We start from the raw sequence: 22,869 nt of genomic DNA on the forward strand, positions 1-22,869 counted from the left end.
AAGCCATCAAAGCAGCCAGACAGGTGGGGGGCCACACAGAGGGGGGTCGCGGGCCGCCAGTTGGACAGCACTGACTTAGATCATCTGTTTTTCTTCCTATATCTCATTCAAACATTAGGGGGGGGGGGGGGGAATGTAGTTGTTCTGGAATAAACAAGGATGTAAGTAATCCTTGTGGTGGACAACAAATTAAAATAAATAAATAAGTAAAGTTTTATTGCTGCTTGTCATACTTCACTCTGAGAAAAAAGGTCATTCTGGTTTACCTGTTGAAGTTCTTAGCTTGTATAACAGCTCTTTCCCAACTGTTTTAGTGTATGTAATTTTTTGTAAAACATTTGCTCTTTGTGATGTCCCTAGTGTCTGCCTCAGTTGTTGTTCTCTAATACCACTTCAGCTGTATTTGTCTATTTTTTTGTCAACCCGGGTTTGACCCCTCAGCTTTAAATGTCTCCAGTACTTCAGCCACTTGATGCTGTATCCAACCCCAGGGAAAAAATGTTGTTGCCAACAAGGGTCAACTTTTGAGACATATAATTTGAGGACACCAAAATTAAGTGTTTTCTTTTCTAAGAGCCTCCTGCTAGAATCAAATTGGCTATTCCTCTTATTGGCAATTGGCCACTTTAAATTATTTGGTTTGCAATTGTTAGCCAACTGAACTTAATATTAGCAGTGGTTGTCAAACACTGGAAAAAAAAGCAGTGAAGGGGGGGGACTGAATGCCAATTATCATGACATTTTAGTGCTAATTAAAGCCTACTATATATATATATATGTACCAATACAGTTTTTCATGTGATATTTAATACATGTATGAGGACCCAACAATCTAGACTGATATCCATTTACTGTGGATGCTGGGTGATGCAATCAGGAATCCTGGAAAATCATATCTGTCAATGCATCATACATGCCACCCATTGGAAGACATTTGTGGCCTGCTAATGACATTGAGGCCTGGAGTGTAATATTCCTGTTTTACATTCAGTTATTATGCATCATTAATTATCGTGTGTTGTATTACACCATGTTATCATTTTCTCCCCAACTCTGTGTTGTCTCAGATACCCACCTGAAGATGGACGGATTCCCTCTGGATACCTGCAGACTACTAATAAAAATTACAGATGTATCCTTTGTATGCAGTACTTGCCAAAATTTGTAAGACATGGTTGGGGACCAGTGTATTTTCATTCCTTGTTCTCCTTAACTGACTTCTATAGCACAACGGAAATGGGAAGCTGCAACTAGAGGAGTTTAGGCAACTGTGGTTCAAGATCAAGGAGTGGGAGGTAATGTTCTGATATGGAATTTGTAAATTCTCAGTAGTAGGCTGGGAGTAGATACAAATAATGTACCCTTGTATAAGTCTGCAGTACCAGTCTGGAGGTAGTTCTTGATACCTCTCTCAACACTTTCAAATCCTGGGGGCACATTCATGAAAACGTGAGTTCAAATCTCGGATTGGATAAGAAAATTTCTTGGATAAGATCACAAATATCCCAAAAACGCTTACGAAAAAATTGTATTAGTCACGATAATATCGTATTGGCGATCCGAAAGTCACAAAATTTTCGTACCAAACGATTGTATACAGCGGGAAAACCTTTCCGTACGAAAAAGTTGCGCGGGCGTCGAAAAGTCACGCAAGACACTAAAAATTTGCCGAAAAAACAATCTGAGCATTCGAATGAACGCTCCAAGCGTTCGTGTCTTAATAAATCTGCCCCCTTGTGTGCACGTCCAGCCCCAGCTGGTATCATAAAATGGCATGAACTGGGTGTGTCTAGTGTCACAGTTCTATTATATGAAGCACAACATTTAGGGGCTTATTTATTAAAGTGTGTAAACCAACATCACTGGTGAGGTTGGCCATAGCAGCCAATCAGCAATTAGATTTGAACGATCACTTACAAGTTAGAAAACAAAAGCAAAGATCTGTTGCTATGGTCAACTTCACCGGTGATGTTGGCTTAAAGGAGAAGGAAAGGCTAATAAAGAGTTAATCTCAAGCTGCAGGCATACCTTCAGTTGTCTCAATAGTGCCCTTAAGTCTCCAAGACCAAGTGTACACGCTCAGTTTGTAGGACTATAAGTCAGCTTCCTGCTGATTGGCTCAGATCCACCTTCCTAAGGGGGGGGAGTGAGTTCTTAGCATTCTTGATTGAGAGGGGAGCAGGAGAGAGGAGAGCTGCGTGTCTCTGGCACATGAATTACAGACACAACAAATCTTTTTTCAGAGAAGTCAGTGCAGTGTTTCTGTGAGTGCTTATGGCTGTATTTACATAGACCTTTCTGATAAAGCTTACTTAGTTTTTACCTTTCTACCTCCTTTAAGGTAGCCATACATGTTAGGATTTTTCTCTCCCTAATGACCAATTCAGTGTGATCCAATAAATCTGTCAAATTATCATAAGGTTAGTGGGCACTAAACAATCACACATTTAGGGTTTTTCCATCTAACATTGGTCAGAATATCGATCAGGCAGGTTTGGAAATTTTCATCGTTAGCAATGAAATTTGCCCATTGTCCAATTGTTTGTAGGACCAAGCAGGTAATTTTCCTGGCTTTAACTAGACAATATTGTTTCAAAGGGCCTTTTTTGTTGATGGACAAATCATACTTTTAAACGATTGTTTCAGGATAAGATTGGCCCTACTGTAAAAAAAGATATTTATATATCTTCATGTGTATGGCCAGCTTTAACTGCCCCTAACTGTAGGTCTTGTAACTAGTTAGAGTTAAAGTTAGTCTGAAGTTTGCCATTTGGCAAAAATATCTTATTTATGGGATGGGTTGGGCGGTGGATCCATATTCCAGTGCATTAAGGTTGTACCTACTTCTTAACCTGCAGCTTTTGTTTCATCCCTTCTGTGATGGTTTTGGGCTTGGGTCCTGGTTGTAAAAATAACCTTTGAGTTTGTCCCGCTTTTGGTGCTTTTGGTTGGCCATATCGCCACTGCTGCAGCAACAAATGGGCAGGAAACTTTTACGGCAAATGTCTGATTGGGTTACTGATATCGCTACGATTTCCGGAAGTCGCCCCAAGCTGCCTTGAGAGGAAACTTCATGCGACTTCGGGAAATCGGAGCAACGCAAATGCCATTCCACGGGCGATTTACAGTACATTCTTGCCTGTGGGATGGCATTGCGGGGAGATTAGTCGCCCACAGCAACGAAGATTTGTCACGGGGTGACTAATCTACCCGTCTGTCACCTCCCTTAGGGGGCACAGTTTTGAGATTTTCACTAATGCAAAAGGCTGTACAACATGAGCTGACACAGTACGATGTTTATCAGTAGCCTGCTTGTCAATTATTAGTAACAAGTGTCACAAGTTCATGATTTCTAATGACTCCTGTTCTTATAGAAAATATTCACAAAATATGATAAAGACAGGTCAGGAACAATGGATGTTCAGGAACTGCGTCTAGCACTGGAAGCGGCTGGTAAGAAAGCTTTCAAAATAATATTTATCTATTTTCAGAATCAATGATGCTTTGTTAATGCTGAACAAATTGAAGGGGCAGTTCACCTTTAGAACATTATATTCAAAAAGTGTACCACAAACTTATGACTTATTACAACACCTTTCTGTTTTTTAGAGTTTTTCAAAATTTTAGGTTAAAATGAAATAGTGTTACGATTGCTCGCTTGTATGATTAATTCTAAACAATAAATAGAACTTATTATTGAAAGCAGTCTGTATCAATTTAATTTTAATGAATATTGATCTATGTTTGGGGAACCCCTGAAACTGGTCTCAGGGATTGATACCCTAGAAGGCTAGCACAACGTTAAATACTGAGCTTGAATGGATAAGAATCCAGTGTGTACCCTGGAACATGAAATAATTAATCACAGACCCAACCCTTTAATACAGACCTGAGCAGCATGGTAATTGTTGCAGCTGATTTATGGTGGCCATAGGCAGGCCGATTCTAGCTGCCGATATTGGTCCTTTAGACCACTGATCTGCCTATGTATGGGCACAAACAACAGGTCTCATTTGGGTCGGTTTGATCTTTCTGTTGAATCTTCAAAAAAAAGCACTAGAAATAAAAAATATAAAGTAAAATAAGTAATTTCCTTGTGGAACCCAAAATGGGTGAAGTGCTCCTCTTTCTCAATATTCTTGGAGTAAATTGCGACATTCTGCATGTCTTAAAGTATAATGTTTCTTAACAGGATTTACACTGAACAACCAACTGGTAGAATCTCTGTGCCAGAAATATGGTGATGATGTAAGGCAGGTGGATTTTGATAGTTTTCTTTCCTGCTTGGCATACCTCGTCTGTGTTTTTGGTAAGATCCCTCTGGTAATGTAATGTAGCCACACCAATAGCAATAATTAAAGGGGGAGCTGGGGGATCGACTGCATGGGGGGTTGGGCCCCTGCATTTACACATATATGAGTCAGTCTCTCCAAGTACCTAATTGTCCAAATTGTCCAAATAGCAGTGATTTGTAAGTAGAGCAGCCCTCCCTCTCTACAGTCAGGATGCTATAACATCAAAGGCATGTATATTAGATACTTCCTCGTGTGGCTAAGATCTGCTAAAAGCAATGACAATTGTATTGATCAATATATAAGTATACTAAAATATTATTCAGTGTGCTTCATAAGCCTCAAAATATAAATGAGTGCTGCATGAATTAGTATCTTACCCAGATTTCCCAGTTACAAGTTGCTCACTCTGTCTTGGGACCTAAGGCTAATGTCGCATGTAGGTCTCGGCAAGCTGACCCAGAATACACTACATACACTTGGGGGGTAATTTTCCTAATAAAGACCCCAATTTTATTGGCACTGAAACAAAAATTCAGCCCTAAATGCTGTGTTTTTGAGTGAGCACCCACCTAATTGTTAATATGTTACAGATGTGCCACCCCAGCTTCTATATGACACATTTAAAGTGTAATTTAGCCCCCCGTAAATTTGTTCATTTACAATAAGGCCGTGTATTTTTCATCTAACCAGCATAGCTTATTGTTATTTGCATTGCATTCCAGGACAATGCCAGAATATGGACCAAAACAAAGATGGTGTAATCAGTATCTCCAAACAACAGGTGAGACAACTTGGTGGCTTCTTATTTAGGAAGTACCAGCTTAAATCACTTTTTTCCCTTCATGTTTTGTTATTTTTTGAAAATTCCCTGTTGATATACAGGTAATAATGTTGTAAAATGCTGCATGCATTTCTGGAGTTATATTAATAAATGATTATTTCATTAATAAATGATTATTTCTGTACATAACAATTTAGTGAAGTGTAAATAAATGTGATCTATATATGACAGCCAATAATTGTTCAAATGATAAATAAATAAATCTTCCTGGCAGATCAGGTGAGGTGTGAGAGATTTGTTGTGTTCCATGTACTCTAGATGGCAGTAGACTCTGATAGGGCTTATAAAATGTGTATTTCCTTCTCGGCACTAAAATGCCAGAAGACTTGTTGGAGTTTTTGAGATACAGCATATCATTCCAGTCGAAATTAGTGTAATGTCATATTTTATTGGGGTAAGGCCTGGATCTTAAAGGACAAGGAAAGTCACTTGGGGGTGCCAAAATGTTAGGCACCCCCAAGTGACTTAAATCGCTTACCTTGTACCCCAGGCTGGTGCCCCTGTTAGGAGAGAACAGCACCAGCCCGGGGTACCTGTCGAGCGCTTCCTTCTTCCCTATTTGCGCTGCAGCCAATTGTCCGGGACAGGCGCATGCGCAGTAGAGTGAAACACCGACTTCTCTGTTCAAAGGTCGGCTTTTCACTCTACTGCGCATGCGCGCGCATGCGTTCAGGAAGGAGGAAGCGCTGCAGGTACCCCGGGCTGGTGCAGTTTTCTCCTAACAGGGGCACCAGCCCGGGGTAAAAGGTAGGCGGTTTAAGTCACTTGGGGGTGCCTAACATTTTGGCACCCCCAAGTGACTTAGACTTTCCTTCTCCTTTAACTATTATTAGTAAGGTGCAGAATGTTAGGGAACTCAGACTTTCAGGAGGCACCCCTGCCTTCACCCACAGTCTCTCATTCCCTTTAATGTGCATTTTATATTAACATAAAGATCCAAATTTAAAGAACTGTATCTGCTCTCAATGGTCTTATGGTATAAAGTATTGTTTTCTAATTGTTTTTCTTATTCCCTACAGTGGCTACAGCTTTTACATTTCAATTGAAGGGAAAAGCTTCCATTTTGCAATACTGCAAGCAAATCTCTGATGTTTACTGAAGGCAAAAGCATCATTTGTTGATGGAGAAAAGCTTTGAATTTATTTTGTTTGCTTAATATTTGTGCTGTTTTGTTTTGTATCATTAGGAAAATAATTAGGAAAATAGTTATAAAAATTTAGGAAAATAAGTGTAATTATTAATTTAGCTGAAATAAAAATTGCATTTTTCCTTGGGCTTCAAATTCTGTATTTTTAAAATATTTTATACAGTTTGAAAAATGCATGAATCTTGCCAAGGAGCCTGGTGCCGGGATTTCAACCCAAAAGCACTTCCAGCTGACATCATCTAAAAGCTTGCAAGTTTGTGTACCAGTCATTGTTGGGTTTGGGTGCCAGGCCCCACTGTCCAGGTCCACACTGCGGCGCTAACAGGATAGATATCAAGCTTCCGCTAAGTGGGAGATTTGTGGGGTTTGGGTAAGTTATGTGCCTCCACCCAGGGCTAAAAAATGTACTAACACATTAACGCTCTCTGCACTAGGGATGCAACCCCTCTGGACCCGCTTCAATACTAATATTGTAAGTGTGGAGGGGAGAGGGGGGGTGGCATCCGAGCAGCCCCACCATTGGCACTGCTCATGGGTAATCCAAAATCCAGATCCAGAATACACATTTGCAGCTCACTACAGGGCTGAAGTCCTAGCTACCCTACAGGGATTACTACCCTAACAATAGCTCAGGCCTGCTGCTCTAGTCCCATTCACTATAATGAATGAATGGGAAGGATTAACTAACTCTGTGTGCTCTGACTATGGGGTTCCCTATATGGGTAAATGTTCTACAGGTGGAAACCCTAGCTCCCTACTTGATCAGATCAGCAAGAAACACGGGAAAGATGAAGGGATCTTCGGCTGACTCACGAACGGGCCGAATGCGTCCGATTGCGTTTTTTTCGTAATGATCGGTATTTTGCGATTTTTTCGGAAAATTATCGCAACTTTTTCGTTACCAATACGATTTTTGCGGAAAAACGCGAGTTTTTCGTAGCCATTCCGAAAGTTGCGATTTTTTCGTAGCGTTAAAACTTGCGCAAAAATTTGCGATTTTTTCGTAGTGTTAAAACTTGCGCAAAACGTCGCGCCTTTTAAGTTTTAACGCTACGAAAAATGCGCAACTTTTCGCGCAAGTTTTAACGCTACGAAAAAATCGCAACTTTCGGAATGGCTATGAAAAACTCGCGTTTTTTCGCACAAATCGTATTGGTAACGAAAAAGCTGTGATAATTTGCGAAAAGTCGTAAAGGCGCCGAAAAAATCGCAAAAAATACGAAAAAGTCGCAAAATGTTCGTTTTCCAATCGGAATTTTTCCAATTCGGATTCGAATTCGTGGGTTAGTAAATCAACCCCTAAGTATTATTATGCAGAGTCTATACTTTACTTATTCTCTTCTTCCTGGAAAAGATCTGCCTCACTTTTATATCTTTTTGGCTCCAAAAAACTCCTGCTGACTGGACCAGACTGTGACTACAAACGATGCATGCGCACACAGGGCGGCGGGGTTGATTTGGATCAATTTAAGGCCACCAATCAGATCAGCCTCATTTGGCCAGCATATAGGCAACTTGGGCAGAGATCTTACTAAATGAGCAGATCTGTTAGTATATGTCCAGTTTTACTCATTAAACACACTGTATATGGCCAACCCTTCACTGAAGACCACTGACAAGACTAACAAGAGTAATGTGCAATTAGAGTCTAAATTAGGAAATGCATATTCTGTTTATCAACCTTTTTGGCATGGTACTAGCTGATCAGAGTTCCATCACAATGGAGAGTGTGAAGCAAAACATGACTTTCCTGTTTGGTAGAAACCTTGGCAAATACATATATACATGGACTAGAGCGTGTTTATTGTTCTCTGGTTATTGTTAATGGTCTGTCTGTTGTAAATAACTCCACCTGGTCTCTTTTGTTACTTGATCTCAGTTGTATTACTGCAAACTGTTGATCTCAGTTGTATTACTGCACACTATTCTAGCCAAGCTCCGAGCAGTCACCATGCCTCCTTCTGGTATCACTGTGCGTCTTCAGAAGGAGGAAAACTCCTCTGCTAGGCATAATGTCAGTCCATATCTGGGGCAGGACTATCATAGACTTGTCCAGGAATGTCTGAAGCAAAGGCAACTGTTTGAGGATCCCCACTTCCCTGCCAAGTCCAAATCATTGGGGTACAATGAGCTGGGACCCTTTTCTGAAAATACTAAAGGAATTCAGTGGAGGCGACCACAGGTAATACCTGTCAGGCACATCTGTAAAATGTTCATCCTTAACTAATAGGGTTGTGTTTTTGTTCTGTTTGACCCAGGCAATTTAAAATGACCAGCTGAGCATTTTTTTCAGAATTGCATTTTCTGAGCTTGCAATTAAAAATGCTATCTGCTCATTAAAAGAAGCAGTAACACCAAAAAATACAAATATTTGAAAGTAATTAAAATGTACCTTCCAACATTTGTAAATGTAGAAAGGGACAAAAAGACATGCTGTGGCCACACCCCCTAAATACCACTTTCATTTTACAAAATTTGGCAGGTTATTTAAAGTTTGAACACATTTTGGTGGTTTTGGGTCTTGTTTTATGTTTTATTGCAGTTTTTCTAAAAAAGCTGAAATTGCCCTTTAAGCTGTAAGTCTAAGGTACCCTAAGAGACCTGTTTAGCTTACTAGTTACTTGTGTCTTAATTGTATCTAAATGCAGGTGTAGCTTGTTAACCTTCTGGGCTCTCTGCCAAAAGCTACTTATTTAAGTAAGTTTGAGAAACAATGTATCTTTTTTAGCATACAGTGCAGGAGATCAAAGGGAAATGAGGGACTTTTAAGAAAGAATCCAGGGCTGCAGGCTGAGATGTTCAAATCGGGACTGTCCAGCAAAAGTTGGGACAGTTGGGAGGTATTATTAAAATATAATGTTCTGTTGCCCTACCCTGGTAAAAGTTGTGTGTTTTCTTCAGAAAGTCTACTGTAGGGTTTCTGTAGCAAACACTTTTTACCAGTGCAGTGCAACAGTACATAATATATTCATTACCTTGATACACTTTCATTTTTTGGTGTTAATGTTCCTTTAAGGTCTGCTCGGCAAGCAGCACAGCAGACTTCAAGCCTGTGGGGCATTCCTGCAAGCCAAGAAGGAATACTGTTGTGAGTAGGGTACTATGCAATGGAGGGCCCCCTACATGGTACCAAACAGTTGTGATTGTGCTTCACCTGTGACCTAGTCCATTGTGCACATCCCTATTTTATATGCGAATGCAATGAGAAAGACTGATATAAAAAATAAATACTTTGAACACATATCCACTGACTTGCATTGAAACTGGGATGCAAATTTTACTTTTTACTCACACCACCGCGCCAGTGTTGTTGTACGTATAAACTCTCCCAATCATTTAGTTATAATTCACTTTATTTCTATGAAGACAGTCCCTGTATCTGACTCTGGCTTTGTGATAATATGCATCCTTCAAATGCTATTTGCAGCCTTTTCTTGCATTTTGCACGCAGCATTTGGGTTCACAAATGAGCCCTAGTGTCTTCTTAGAGGAAGAGGAGCCAATGTGTGATGGATAAGGTTGGGTAATATTTGTAAACACAAGTTAATGAGCATGGGCTTGTCAATACTAGTGATGAGCAAATCTGTCCCGTTTCGCTTCGCTTAAAAATTTGCGAATCTTTCAAAAGATTCGCCAAACTGCGAAAATAACTGCGTAAAAAAAACTGTCGCCCACGGCTATTCTTTTGTCGCGCGGCTATTCTTTGGTCGCCCGCGGCTATTCTTTGGTCGCCCGCGGCTATTATTTTGTCACCCGCAGCTATTATTTTGTTGTGCGGCTAATTTTTTGTTGCACAGCAAATTTTTTCATCTGTTTCGTGAAACAATCCGCCAATGGCGAAACGTGGAAATTCGCCGCGAATCCATGCCTGGTGAAACATTTCGCCCATCACTAGTCAATACATGTTGTGTCTATAAGGACAGGTCATTGCTTGTGTTTATGTGTAAGCAAGTGGAAAGTTTATACCCAGTTAACTTCATGCATCTTCATGCAAACTAAAGGTGGCCACACACGTGGCGATCTGACGATCTTTCGTGCGACCATTGGTCACACGAAACATTGTCAGATCCGCCACACACTGTTCAGGGCTGAAACAGCAGATAAGGAGGTAGAAACAATAAATTTTTCTACCTCCTTCTGCTGATTCAGCCCTGACGGCAGATTTTGGTCAGGCGTCTTCTATGGCGCCCGATCAAAATCTTTTAACCGGTCTGATCAGCAAGTCGACCGATATCAGCAGCCTCCTGCGATATCGGTCCACTCGCCGACATGCCATACACGCACCGAATATCGTACGAAACGAGGTCTCGTACGATATTATCGGTGCGTGTATGGCCAGCTTAAGAGCTTCATCCTGCATCTTTTGTTGCATTGTGTGTCTATTAGAGAAATTCAGGAAGCTAAAACAACTAAATCTCTTTGCTTACCACTGCCTTTTTATCACCCGCTACATTCCATTAAAAAGATTACACCTCAGGTTGCACAGCTATTGAACGATGGCTCACAGGATCCTTAGCTAGAAATAAAGGAAAAGGGGAAATAACATAAATCTGCAGTCTCCATCCATGGTTCAAATAAAAGGAAATAGAAGGTTTGCTATATTTGGATATATTGTTTTGCAGTCTTTATGAAATCCTAAACCAGTTTCCACCAGCCCATTGTTTGCCTTCAAAAGGGCAGCATAAAACATTGTATATACAAATGCACAAAAACATTTTTAGGCTTAGAGACAAACAGTTGTGACATGCAATATTAAAATATTATAGGTAGGGAGAGCAGGGCGGGAACTAGGGGTAGGCAGAAGAGCCACGTGACAGACTCACTCATCACTATATATTAAAGTCACCTAGAGCGCCCGTCCGGCTTGGCCCTCCTATGAGGGACAGAGTCAACAAGACACAGTAAATATAGTGGGCACCAACCACAACAACCTTGAGGAAATCTGCCTAGGCCAAAGTCCCTCCCGAACAACGGTGGCAAGGTCAAAAAGTTAAAAGACTTCAAGCTGCAAAAGGTGGCTGTACAATATATTAGTAGTGACAAGCAATTGTTTTCGCCAAGAATGGATTTGCCACAAAATTCCACATTTTGCCAGCAAAACGGAACTCGTCCATCACTATGTATTAAAGTAAAGACAGGCGATGAAATACGTATGCACCACAACATACAACAATGTCATGGGAACAAACAAACTTTCTGTGTAGAGTATGTTGTTTAGTAAGATTAGAAATTTATTCCAATAAAAAAAACTTTTACAAGGCACTATATATACAAAATGTATGTTGTAGAAATGGTTGGCACCTGCATGTGCATGAAGTTTATCATTATGTATAAGTATCTGGCACCTGTATAATAAGGCTTGGCGATTGTTAACAACAGTTGTGTGTGTGCTTTTTATATTACATTTAAAAAACACACTTAAAAATGATGGGAAGTGATTACCAAGTAACTCTGTATCTCTGTCTGTCTCAGGAGATCTGCCAGTCCCCCCAGTTCATCTGTGAGGACATGAAATGGACAGATGTGTGCCAGGGAGAGCTTGGTATGTATCACAATGGGCACTAAATCACAACTGCATGAAACCTATGTAAAGACATTCTGTGGGAAATACTACATTCATACTTTCATTAAGTAATAACTTGCTAGGACATAGAAAACAACAGTGCTGGTTGCCTAACTCCCCTATTTCTCAGGTAATTTGGTACCTTTATCAGGAGTAGTTCTGCCCTTTGCTGTTTAAACATTAGATAAGCCCGCTGCACCTTTTTTCTGTTATTTAGATACAAATAAATACAAACCTGGGTGCTGACAGGGCAGCCTTCCAATTATCCACACCCCTTGTGCCAGTTTATTCTTGCCACTTGCCACTTAGTTACAGCGGCATGGTTCACAGAGATGTCAACTAAACCTATGGCCATTAGAAAATTGTAGTTTCTTCCGGCATTTATGAGAGCTTACCTAATGTTACTATTTAACCATTTAATGTGAAATAAAATGATGCCTGAAAGAATCCAGGACTGAATCATTATCACCTTAATTACATAGGATGGTTATCTATGTAGTGGACCAATTAGTAGACAAACTAAAAGTTTGATGATGTCAAACCAATGATGATGTCAAACCAATCACAGAAGTAACAAATTTTGTTTCTATATAAGCTAGTTCTATTGCTAAAGGAAAACTGTGCTCTTTCTCAATTTCAGAACATCTAAAATTATAAATATCTATTTTAAAGGTTAAAAAAAAAATTTAACTTTTATCCCAGGTAACTGCTGGTTTCTTGCTGCTGCAGCTTCCTTGACCCAGTATCCATTACTAAAGGAGCGAGTTGTTCCCCCCCAGCAGAGTTTTAAGTCTGGATATGCTGGAATCTTCCATTTCCAAGTAAGATTAAATCACCATGTTGAGAAAACCTTTAGGTCCATCAGGTCCATGGTGGGACTATTAGCCAGTCCTACAGTATTAATGTGTTAATGTTCTTAAAGGATAAATCTTCCAACCCCTTATAATAAAATATTAAGAAAATGAATTTATTGCAGTTTCTGCCCAGGATTTACTATTACTTTGGGTAGCTCATGTTTAAGTTAACATTTAGTAGAATATACAATGTCCTATTCATAGCCAATTTTCAGTTGGTCTTCATCTTATATAGGTTTTTGTTCATAGTTTTTAAATGATTTGCCTACCTCTTATGCATCTTTCCAGCTTGAATATAAAATGCTATCTAGTTATTAAAGGTCCAAATGGCATAGGCACAGACAGGCCAGTATATAAGAAACCAGTATAAGAAACCTATAAGAAAAACTCTGGGTTATTGTGATAAAAATATAACCATGCCTCTTATAAAGGCAAGAGAAAAGTGCTCAAACATGTAAACAAAACATATTAATAATAATAATAACAGTCAGAATATCAGTAACCATGACAGATGCCCCTAAGTACCACGGTTAGCTGCTGTATTCATTTGAACTTAGGTTGTAATAGGATAATGTCTTGATTGTATCCCTTTCCAAGTGAGGGTACATAACCATATACAATTATTAGGGCAGAGCATGCCTGTGTAATAAATAATGTTTTACAGTAGATAGATCAGAGTTTTCTATGTCCAGTGCTGTCCATTTGGTCAGTTTATAGTTTACAAAGTTTCATGATCACTTTGCCAACATAAGCTTGCCCACATAGGCACCAGGCTAGATAAACCATGTATTCCAATATCCATGTAAGCCTAAAATGATACCTAAATGTAGAGCCTATAAATAGTGAGTTGCATATGTTGCAAAGGAAACTTCTATATTTTTCTGACTTATAAAGCCAGTCTGTACACTTGTGGGTTTATGGTTTGATAGTGGGTGCTGTAGTACTGGAGGATAGCATATTATGAGTTTGTTGAAGAAACCATTTGCCCTTTGCAGTCTGTCCAATACAGGGCCAGAACTAGGTGTAGGCAGTGTAGGCTCCTGCCTGGCTCTGTTGCATTATATTTTGTTGCTTTCACTATACTATATGTGGCAGGAAATACTTCACCCTGAGGTTTATTTTTATTGAACTTTTCTTTGTTTACTAAAGAATGTATGTTGCAAAACTTGCTGTACTTAGTGACGTAAAAGTGTAGACCTTATTGGTATTGTTTTGTAGCCCTGTAGAAACTGTGAGTAAAGTACAGCTTATACCTGTATGAAGGGCTATACTATTTTATGGTCTGTAGTGCCCAATTTGTTTAAAAATATCAAACAAATATGAGGACCCTGTATTTATCAACAGAGCTAGCCATACCTCAGCAGAGGTAAAACTTGACAGCTCTCTGTTTACTTGTATAGAATTTTTTCATGGTCGTACTTATCAAGGGGCATACGTGGGGTTCACCCTTTGATACATATGGCCCCACAACAGGCATGTATAGACAACAGAAAACTGTGAAATTTCCCTTTGTAGAACTAGGGGGAGCCCTGTTTTCACCCTTTGATAAATATACACCTGGTATATTTTATGTTGTGTGAATGCTCTGTTATACAGATAGCTGGATTCTCAGCTGTAAATCAGAATACAACTGCTGTAACCATGCTGTGAAAGCATAGAAGTGACTAAACTTTTCCAACCTTAAAAGTAAAAATGTTCCCAGCACTATTCTACTTTATCAACATTACACTTTTGATTTCAGGCACCTGTTCAGATATTATTTTTTTAGTGGAATCCTTATATACATAATTTGTTTACAGTGAAATCAGAAATATTTTGGCATTCTGGCATTTATGCCACTTACAGCTGTGCCATTTTACCAATCCTTTGACATTCTTTTACCAAGGAGAATTAACAGGTGCAATATATTTTTATGGCATAGTGTTTTCTAGGACCAAATCCACTCATAAACTAGTTTTTGCATCATGCAATAAAATAATAATAATGATTTTAAAATGATTTTAAACATTATTGTTAGTGAAAGTAGTTATTGTTATCCCTTTCTGTTTACTGGTTCTGACTCTTGAAAGTCAATTCTCATCCAGGTTTGTTAATTAGCTGGCTTTTGCTACATTGTTTCAGTTTTCAGAACCAAGATAAAACAGATACTGTTTTTAAGAGCATTTATATTTACAAATGACTTTAAAACCATTAAAAATGTGTCATTTTATAGGTAATAGATGCGTCTCTTGTGAGGAATGGGCACTTGATGTCCATTTATAAACACTGGGCAAATTGGCAGCTGGGCAGCATAGCAAACAATAAGTGATTTGTTTTTTTCCACCAGCTGTATAATAATAAAAGCAAACATCTGGTTTGTTACCATTGGTTACTGCCCAGGTGTATGTTTGACCATATTTTATAAACGGCCCACAGACTCACTCACTTGTTTGTTCTTCCTATGAGAAAAAATTACAACAATGATGGTAAAATGTTTAAAGCTTGTTCCTCCCTATGGCCATGTTGTGCCAATAGCAGGAACAATTATGGTGTATCCATTTGAGCATATAGAAAGCATGTCTATAATAAACAGTAGCTGTTTCTATGCTGTCTCTATTTAAAAGTGTGTTGCATATTTTTGTATAATTGGGGAAAAAAAGTTAGTTGTGCTTCTTTCCAAGTTCTGGCAGTATGGAGAATGGGTGGACGTGGTGGTTGATGACAGATTGCCAGTGAAGGAAGGAGAGTTGGTCTTTGTCAGCTCTGCACAGAAAAGTGAATTTTGGGCTGCTCTTCTTGAAAAAGCGTATGCAAAGTAAGTAAAAAAAGGGTGAACAAAGTATATAACACAGATAAAATGATAAAATGAGAAAGAAAGCAATAAAAGAGATTTTGATATTGACACACCTTAAGTGACAGAAGAAATGGAGAAATAGTGGGGGGATGAAACTGCGCTGCAATAAACATGAAGAGAGAGTTATGTAATAACAAGGGGAAAATTTGCCAAAACCAAGGCAGCTTTTATTGGTGATCTGAAATAAAGAAAAGATTGTTTTCTATGAGTTAAAGTGCAAAATGTACCCCTTTTACGAATGAAGTAGAAATGCAATTAAAAAATAGAGATATAAACATAAAAATAATGCAAAGCAGAAAAAAGGGACATCTGACAGAAGACCTGAAATGAACAAAAGCTGCTAAAGTAGTTGCGCAATGCCTGGGCTTCATGGACTTTATGATAAAAACTACCAATGTATGTAAAGGTTGTCCATTTTACACTAACAAATTTCTACATTCTCTTTTCTTGTTATTAGTGTTATAGGTCAATTCTGGCTCTCCCATGGCAGGGTCTAAATGGCATAACACTCAGAGTCAGATAAGTAGGAAGGTAGAGCCAAGCAAAATACCCCATGCTTTTCCTGTCTTTAGGTTAAATGGATCCTATGAAGCACTGAATGGGGGATTTATGAATGAGGCATTTGTGGATTTTACTGGTGGCTTAGGTGAGACTGTGAAACTCAAAGAGACTCCACCAAATCTTTTCCATCTGCTCCAGAAGGCAGTGAAGAAGAAATCACTTATGGGAGCTTTCATCCAGGTAAGACAGGGCACCCAGTAAGGGTGGCATTCCTTCTACAAGACACCCACACAGCTAAGGAACCAATTCATATGTAGCATACTGATGACCAGTAGAGACTTTAATAAAAAAGGTGAAGTTAAAAATGAGAAAATTATGCAAAGCCATACTGTACCTCTTTGGTTCTATATGTTGGCTCTTGATCAACAGAACAGAACTATCTGTTCGGATTTAAAATAAAATAGATATTTCAATATGAATAATTTTTAAAGCATTGCACATGCCATCTTTCATAAAAATATGATTACTAATGTTTAAATAAACTATTATTTTCCAACCTGTTATTTTTCTTAGCCTCAGAGTCAGTCACAGATTGAAAATCAGACTCCAGAGGGACTGCTAACAGGACACGCTTACTCTATCATAGCAACTTGGGAGGTGAGACCTATTGTCATAGTATCTCACACTATCTAATCCTTCACCACACTAGCCGGCTATCCCTGTACACACACTGGGACATATTTATAGAAGAAAGGACAGACAGTCTGCCCAATAGAGCATTATAAATAGATGTCCACTGGCAAATTCTGACAAACTACCCTTTTAATAACAAGCCCCTTTGCTTGGTCTTACGCCACAACATTTATGTAGGGTTAGCCCTACTCACACTATGGGGTTGATTCACTAAAGTGTGATAAATTTTATTGCACTTTTTTTGCGTTAAAATAGACGTGTGCATTAAGTCGCGTATCGCATGCGTTATTTTTTGCGCAACCACATGCGTTAGTTTTAACGCATGCGTTAAATAGCGCGCTGAAAAGAATACTAACGCATGATTCACAATCACTTAGGCGCGCTAAATATCGCATTAGGCTATGCGAAAAATAACATGTACTTGAGGCAGGCGATAATTATAGAAAAGTACAGTAAATGAGCTTTTGGCAATAAAATATGGACTTTGCAGTGTTATTTATTCAAGTATGTGTTTCCCCTAGAGTGACGCAGCCTCCAGTTTGCAGGGAAATGGTCATTTTTAACACAGTCATTTTACAAAAGTATTGGCATGTATGGCTAACATGGCGTGCGTTTATTCGTGCGACTATTTATATGCGGCTAGAATTGATGAAATGTTTCGCCAGGCATGGATTCGCGGCAAATTTTTGGACGAGCGTCGAATTTTTCTGTGGCAAATTTTTTCATGCGTTTCGCAAAACAATCCGCCTATGGCAAAACGCGTGAAAAAATGTGCCGCACGTCCAAATATTCACCGCGAATCCATGCCTGGCGAAACATTTCATCAATTGTAGCCACATATAAATAGTCGCGGGCAACAATTTTTTTGGCCACACGACATTGCGAATTTTTCGCAAAAGATAAGCGGAACAGATTCGCTCATCACTAGCAGTTACTATTTATAAGCAGCTACTAATTATATGCTACCATATATATGTGGCGACAATTCATATGCGGCTACTATCTATTTGCGGCGACTATACGCGGGCGTTAATAAGCGCATGTACCGTCAAATACCAAACGAAAATAGTCTTTGCGAGTTAAATAACGCATGCAATATCGCGCGTAAATTAGCGCAAGTATGCTTATAGTGAATTGTGCGATAAGTCGTGGAAATTTAGACGCGATAAAATTTTTAGCGCACGCTATAAATAGCGCACATTTTATCGTACTTTAGTGAATCAGCCCTTATATATTCTCTAACTATACAGAAAAAACTTTTACACAGAAAACACATTCCACAAACAGTATCTAGCAGAATTAAATCTAAAGCAACTGGACTCTCTGAGTTTTCTTGAAAATATTTCACCATTTATCCGAGTGGCTTCTTCCCAAACCTGAAATAAATATTCATTCATATACATGCTTAAACTGTGCCAACTGAACAAGCCACAGTGAAACATTTTCAAGAAAAAACTCAGAAAGTCCAGATGCTTTAGTCTTAATTCTACTAGATACTGTTTAAAGGAATACCAAAATATTAAGGTGTATAAAAGTAATTTTCAAGTATTATGTACTGTTGCCCTGCACTGGTAGTAATGGGGGCAACTGTGGCCCCCACACCCCCCAGGGCGCCCACCCAACCCCCTCTCCAGAGCGTGCATACTTTATTCTTACCTTTAGAGCATCAGGGCAGGGAGATCTGCGGCCCAGGGAAGTGCCGGGCACTCCAACCCAGTCCTACCCTGATTTTGGTACATTCCTTTAGTCTACACTGTGTTACTTCCACCTAACTCAATACATATTGTAAAGTTTTTTTTTATTATAGCTCTGCTATAATTATATGACAACTACATAAATTAATAAACAGAAAATATTTTCAGATGAAAAATAATGGTAAGAAAATTCCCCTTCTGCGCCTGAGAAACCCATGGGGTAGAGTGGAGTGGAATGGTCACTGGAGTGATGAGTAAGTAACTAACTGATAGTAAGAGAAAGTAATTATGTCTTTAGCCTGTACAGTATCCATCAGTTTTGGATTAAATCGAATAACACATTTTTCACAAAAGGTTTGCCTGAATACTGATGCCAAGTGCTTTAAAGGGATGTGACTTTTAATATAAGGTAAAACTAAGGGACAGATTTACCAAAAATCTAACATTTCTTATTTTTTTGTATTTTTAAAAATGTGACTAAACTTATTTCCACGAATGTCTGGCATTTACTTAAATTGTCGCACAAAAACCAGCATCAAAAATCAGAAACCTCTAACCTTAAGGAAAGGGAAAGGACATCTGCCACTGACTTCTACATGATCTCAGATCAGGGCCTAGGGTGGCACAAAATTAGGTGTGCCATGCTGCCCAGCTGCGCATAAAACTTGTTCACATAAGGAGCACTGGGGATGGGATGCGCAGAAAACTTTAGCATGTCCTGTCCCCACTGTATGTGAGCGAAATGGAGGAGCATGTGTGCAATCCTGAGGTGGGGGGGGGGGGGGGCAGAAAATGGGGGCAGCCTCTGGGCACCTTAGACAGAAATCCGGCACTGCTGGCAAATTGTCAGATTCGTATTTTTAGCTGTTTGGACGAATAGTAAATCTTTAAAAATACAAATACAAGTAAATGGCCCCCTAACTAATTGTCTTGCTGCAATTTAGCAAAATCCTGATTCAATGACAGAATCCAGAGCATCCCTATTAAATGTGAAGCAAATATGAAATGAAATATGCACTGTACATAGTAGCAGCTGATACTGTAAGCAAGTGCACAGTTTGGAAATAAAGTGTTTGTTAAGCTCCATCGGTGAAATAAACTTTTGACACTAACCTACAGCACTAAACAGATACCTGGCCTCCAACAAGTTAAACCAACACCAAGGCTAAAACATGACAGCTCAATGCTGCTTTAGACATTAATGTAACACGGAGAACACAAATTGGACTTTGACACATGGGGGCCACAATGTGGAAATGTTTTAATTAACTTGAAACCAGAGTTACTGATAGGCCAAAAAGGTCCATGCCTTGGGTTGCAACATTAAGAACAGAGGGTAATATTCATTATTATAATATAGTTCTAAAACAATTTATAGCATTTATATCATCCAAGATACATGATTCAAAGTAGGGCTAAAAGAGGAGATATCTGTGCAACTAGAACCAGTAAGAAAAAACATCTAAATGGCCTATTCCCCAAAAGTTACAGGATGCCAGCTTCAGTATTGACCTCATGCAGCACACTCCATTCAAGGAACTTTGGGGAAAATCAGTTTCTGTACAGTATTTCTTTGAGCAAGTGTCACAGAATAATGTGGAAATTCGCCGCAAATCCATGTCCGGTGAAAAATTTCACTCATCACTAGTTCAGTATTTGCCCGAATCTTTTGCAAAGGATTTGTGGTTTGGCCGGATCCTAAATTAGTGGATTCTGTGCATCCTTAGTATCAATGTATCAATATACTATTAATTATTTATAGCCAATTCATTAATAACAGTTATTTTGTAAATTTATAATTATTAATGGATTCACTATTATGAAATTTATATGTAATGCTTTTCTCAATTAGACCTTACAAAGCATGTATGCCGTTAACAGGCAAAAACATGTAACTGTGTTTAAAAAAATACACAATTAGAGGAGGAATTGCATTTTGTTAATCTAGTAATATTTCTAGCATTATTTCTAACACAAATCATTATTGCATGCTATCCCACTTCAGTAAAGGGACACCTATATGATTGTATTGATGTTTAAGGTTTGATCCAACAATGCAGGGAAAATCAGATAGTTTTTTGAAGAGTGTGAGAAAGACCCAACCCACATTTACTGGAGATGGTATTTTATTCGGTACATGAGAACCAGCTGTCAGGAAAATCAGATATTTAGTAAGTAAATTGAAAGTTTCGCATTTATTTTACGATGTACTTTGGTTACAGCTCCACCTTGTGGTCACAGGTAGACCCTGAAATCCGAAAAAAATTGCAGGTCAGAGGAGAAGATGGAGAATTCTGGTAAAATCAACTATTTTTCTTTAGTGACCAAGTCAATGGTCAATGGCTGTTTTTTCTCACTCCAAATGCATAAAAGTCTATTGGAGTTTTTTTCTGCAGTTTTTTTGTCTCTGCGAATTCTTGTAGCCTCCCTGTCCCACTGATCAATCACCTGAACAGCTTTAATAAAACTATACTTAACCAATGAAATATCCTTACTTTCTAAGGATGCAGATGGAGGACTTTCTGCGCTTTTTCGATATCCTGGAGGTATGTAACCTTACGCCAGAGTCAGTGACAGACAAACATGCTCAGTTGTGGAAAACAAACACCTTCTGTGGGAGATGGCTAGGACACAGTGCTGGAGGGTGCCGAACATATAAAGGTGAGGGGAACTGGCAGTAAACAAAAAGTAATGGAAAGCTTTGTAGGTTTTCTTACATGATCATTTGGCTTTTCAAGGACATATAAAAATGCAACATGATAACAGCATCTATAGAAAAGTGTATTAATGGTATGTCTGCACTTTACACTTGAGAAGGGGGTACTGTGTATTTTATCCAGAAAAGTTCATTTTACACATATAGGTACCCTGCAGCTCTGCTGCTTAATATTATATAGAAAGGTTCCTGGTCCATCTATGCTGCCTGCTTATATAAAAAGGGACTGATGTACTAATTCAGTAGTTGGGCTGCACAAAGCACAGTTGCCAGGTCTGCACTGGGATTCCGGGATTCCCACATTCCTACATTCCCTCATTTCTCAATCCTGATGGGTGTTCCTTGCATTGAAACATTCAAGGATAGGTAGATTGGCTTTTTCTATTCTGTAGCTCTGTGTACTCTATTTCATTCGTAATGAGACTTGGGAATTGTACATAATGTGCTATGTGTACTATATATAAGAAGCTTAATGCTCTTAGCAAAGCAATTGTGCTTTAAACACCCCTTTCAGAAAGTATATCTTATATTGTAAGAATAGAAACCAAAACAAAACCTGAAACAATTCCTGAAAATTAGGAAAAGCAATCCAGAGCTATGGGCTAATCAGTACCCTCAAATGTGCGGCATATATATATAACAGCAGGTTGGAACTTGAAAATAGGCCCTGGCATTTCAAGTGCACAGAGGCCCAAACAGCGCCCCACCAGCCCAATAAATAGTGACTATCTATGGCATCTTACAGCAGCCCCTCTGGCATTTCCCTGAGTCTACAGAGTGACAGTCCGACTTGTATTACAGTACTGGCACCCACAGCCAATATTGTCTGGAACCTGCCCTGTTCATTGATTTGATCTCTCAGCTTTAAAGGAGAAGGAAAGGCTAAGTCACTTGGGGGTGCCAAAATGTTAGGCACCCCCAAGTGACTTACATCGCTTACCTCGTACCCTGGGCTGGTGCCCCTGTTAGGAGAAAACAGCACCAGTCCAGGGTACCTGTAAGAAGCACTTTCTTCTTCCTTTTTCTTCTGCCGGCGGAATACGTGGGCTGGCGCATGCGCAGTAGAGTAAAAAGTCGACTTTCTTGTTTAAGTTCGGCTTTTCACTCTACTGCGCATGCGCGCGCAAGTGAATAGGAAGTAGGAAGCGCTCGCTGCTACCCCGGGCTGGTGCTGTTCTCTTCATACAGGGGCACCAGCCCGGGGTAAAAGGTAAGCGATCTAAGTCACTTGGGGGTGCCTAACATTTTGGCACCCCCAAGTGACTTAGCCTTTTCTTCTCCTTTAAGAGCCCTACACACTGAATAAGGTCCATGTCTGATTGTGAACAAGATCTGGCTGCATGCTCACTTCACAGCTCAGTCAGTATGCACATGCATGATGGTTGTAGGGGAGGGGGCTTATGGAATCAGTGTTATTTTACCTGGTTATATCATTACGGGCAAAAGAGCTTATACAATGAATATGGTCCAAAAAAATGTAAAATATGTTTAATTTTCTAGTACAGGGATCCCCAACCTTTTATACCCGTAAGCCACATTCAATTGAAAAAAGTGTTGGGGAGCAACACAAGCATGAAAAAGGTTCTTGGGGGTGTCAATAAGAGCTATAATTGGTTACTTCATAGCCCCTATATGGACTGGCAGCCTACAGAAGCCTCTGTTTGGCATTATGTTTGTTTTTTATGCAACCAAAACTTGCCTTCTTACCAGAAATTAAAAATAAGCAGCTGCT

At 39.2% G+C, this 22,869-nt stretch overlaps 2 protein-coding genes across 3 annotated transcripts in view; both read left to right on the forward strand.

The window, feature by feature from the left end:
- Positions 1 to 6,418, forward strand: part of LOC100494922 (calpain-2 catalytic subunit-like) — a 35,281-nt gene extending 28,863 nt beyond the window's left edge. Inside the window, exons 16-21 of the mRNA XM_031891252.1 lie at positions 1,068 to 1,132; positions 1,227 to 1,295; positions 3,375 to 3,453; positions 4,193 to 4,309; positions 5,018 to 5,076; positions 6,156 to 6,418. Of these exons, the coding sequence (XP_031747112.1) occupies positions 1,068 to 1,132; positions 1,227 to 1,295; positions 3,375 to 3,453; positions 4,193 to 4,309; positions 5,018 to 5,076; positions 6,156 to 6,182 (416 nt within the window). The 3' untranslated portion in view covers positions 6,183 to 6,418. The remainder of the gene's footprint in view (positions 1 to 1,067; positions 1,133 to 1,226; positions 1,296 to 3,374; positions 3,454 to 4,192; positions 4,310 to 5,017; positions 5,077 to 6,155) is intronic.
- Positions 6,419 to 8,191: 1,773 nt separating this feature from the next.
- Positions 8,192 to 22,869, forward strand: part of LOC100495980 (calpain-2 catalytic subunit) — a 30,932-nt gene continuing 16,254 nt past the window's right edge. For both annotated transcript variants that reach the window (XM_002939251.5, XM_018096565.2), the window contains exons 1-9: positions 8,192 to 8,465; positions 11,756 to 11,825; positions 12,549 to 12,667; positions 15,361 to 15,494; positions 16,106 to 16,274; positions 16,608 to 16,691; positions 18,590 to 18,675; positions 20,644 to 20,718; positions 20,925 to 21,082. In XM_002939251.5, the coding sequence (XP_002939297.3) occupies positions 8,235 to 8,465; positions 11,756 to 11,825; positions 12,549 to 12,667; positions 15,361 to 15,494; positions 16,106 to 16,274; positions 16,608 to 16,691; positions 18,590 to 18,675; positions 20,644 to 20,718; positions 20,925 to 21,082 (1,126 nt within the window). In that variant the 5' untranslated portion in view covers positions 8,192 to 8,234. The remainder of the gene's footprint in view (positions 8,466 to 11,755; positions 11,826 to 12,548; positions 12,668 to 15,360; positions 15,495 to 16,105; positions 16,275 to 16,607; positions 16,692 to 18,589; positions 18,676 to 20,643; positions 20,719 to 20,924; positions 21,083 to 22,869) is intronic.

The sequence above is a fragment of the Xenopus tropicalis genome, chromosome 8 (assembly GCF_000004195.4).
Source record: "Xenopus tropicalis strain Nigerian chromosome 8, UCB_Xtro_10.0, whole genome shotgun sequence".
Classification (NCBI taxonomy): Eukaryota; Metazoa; Chordata; class Amphibia; order Anura; family Pipidae; genus Xenopus; species Xenopus tropicalis.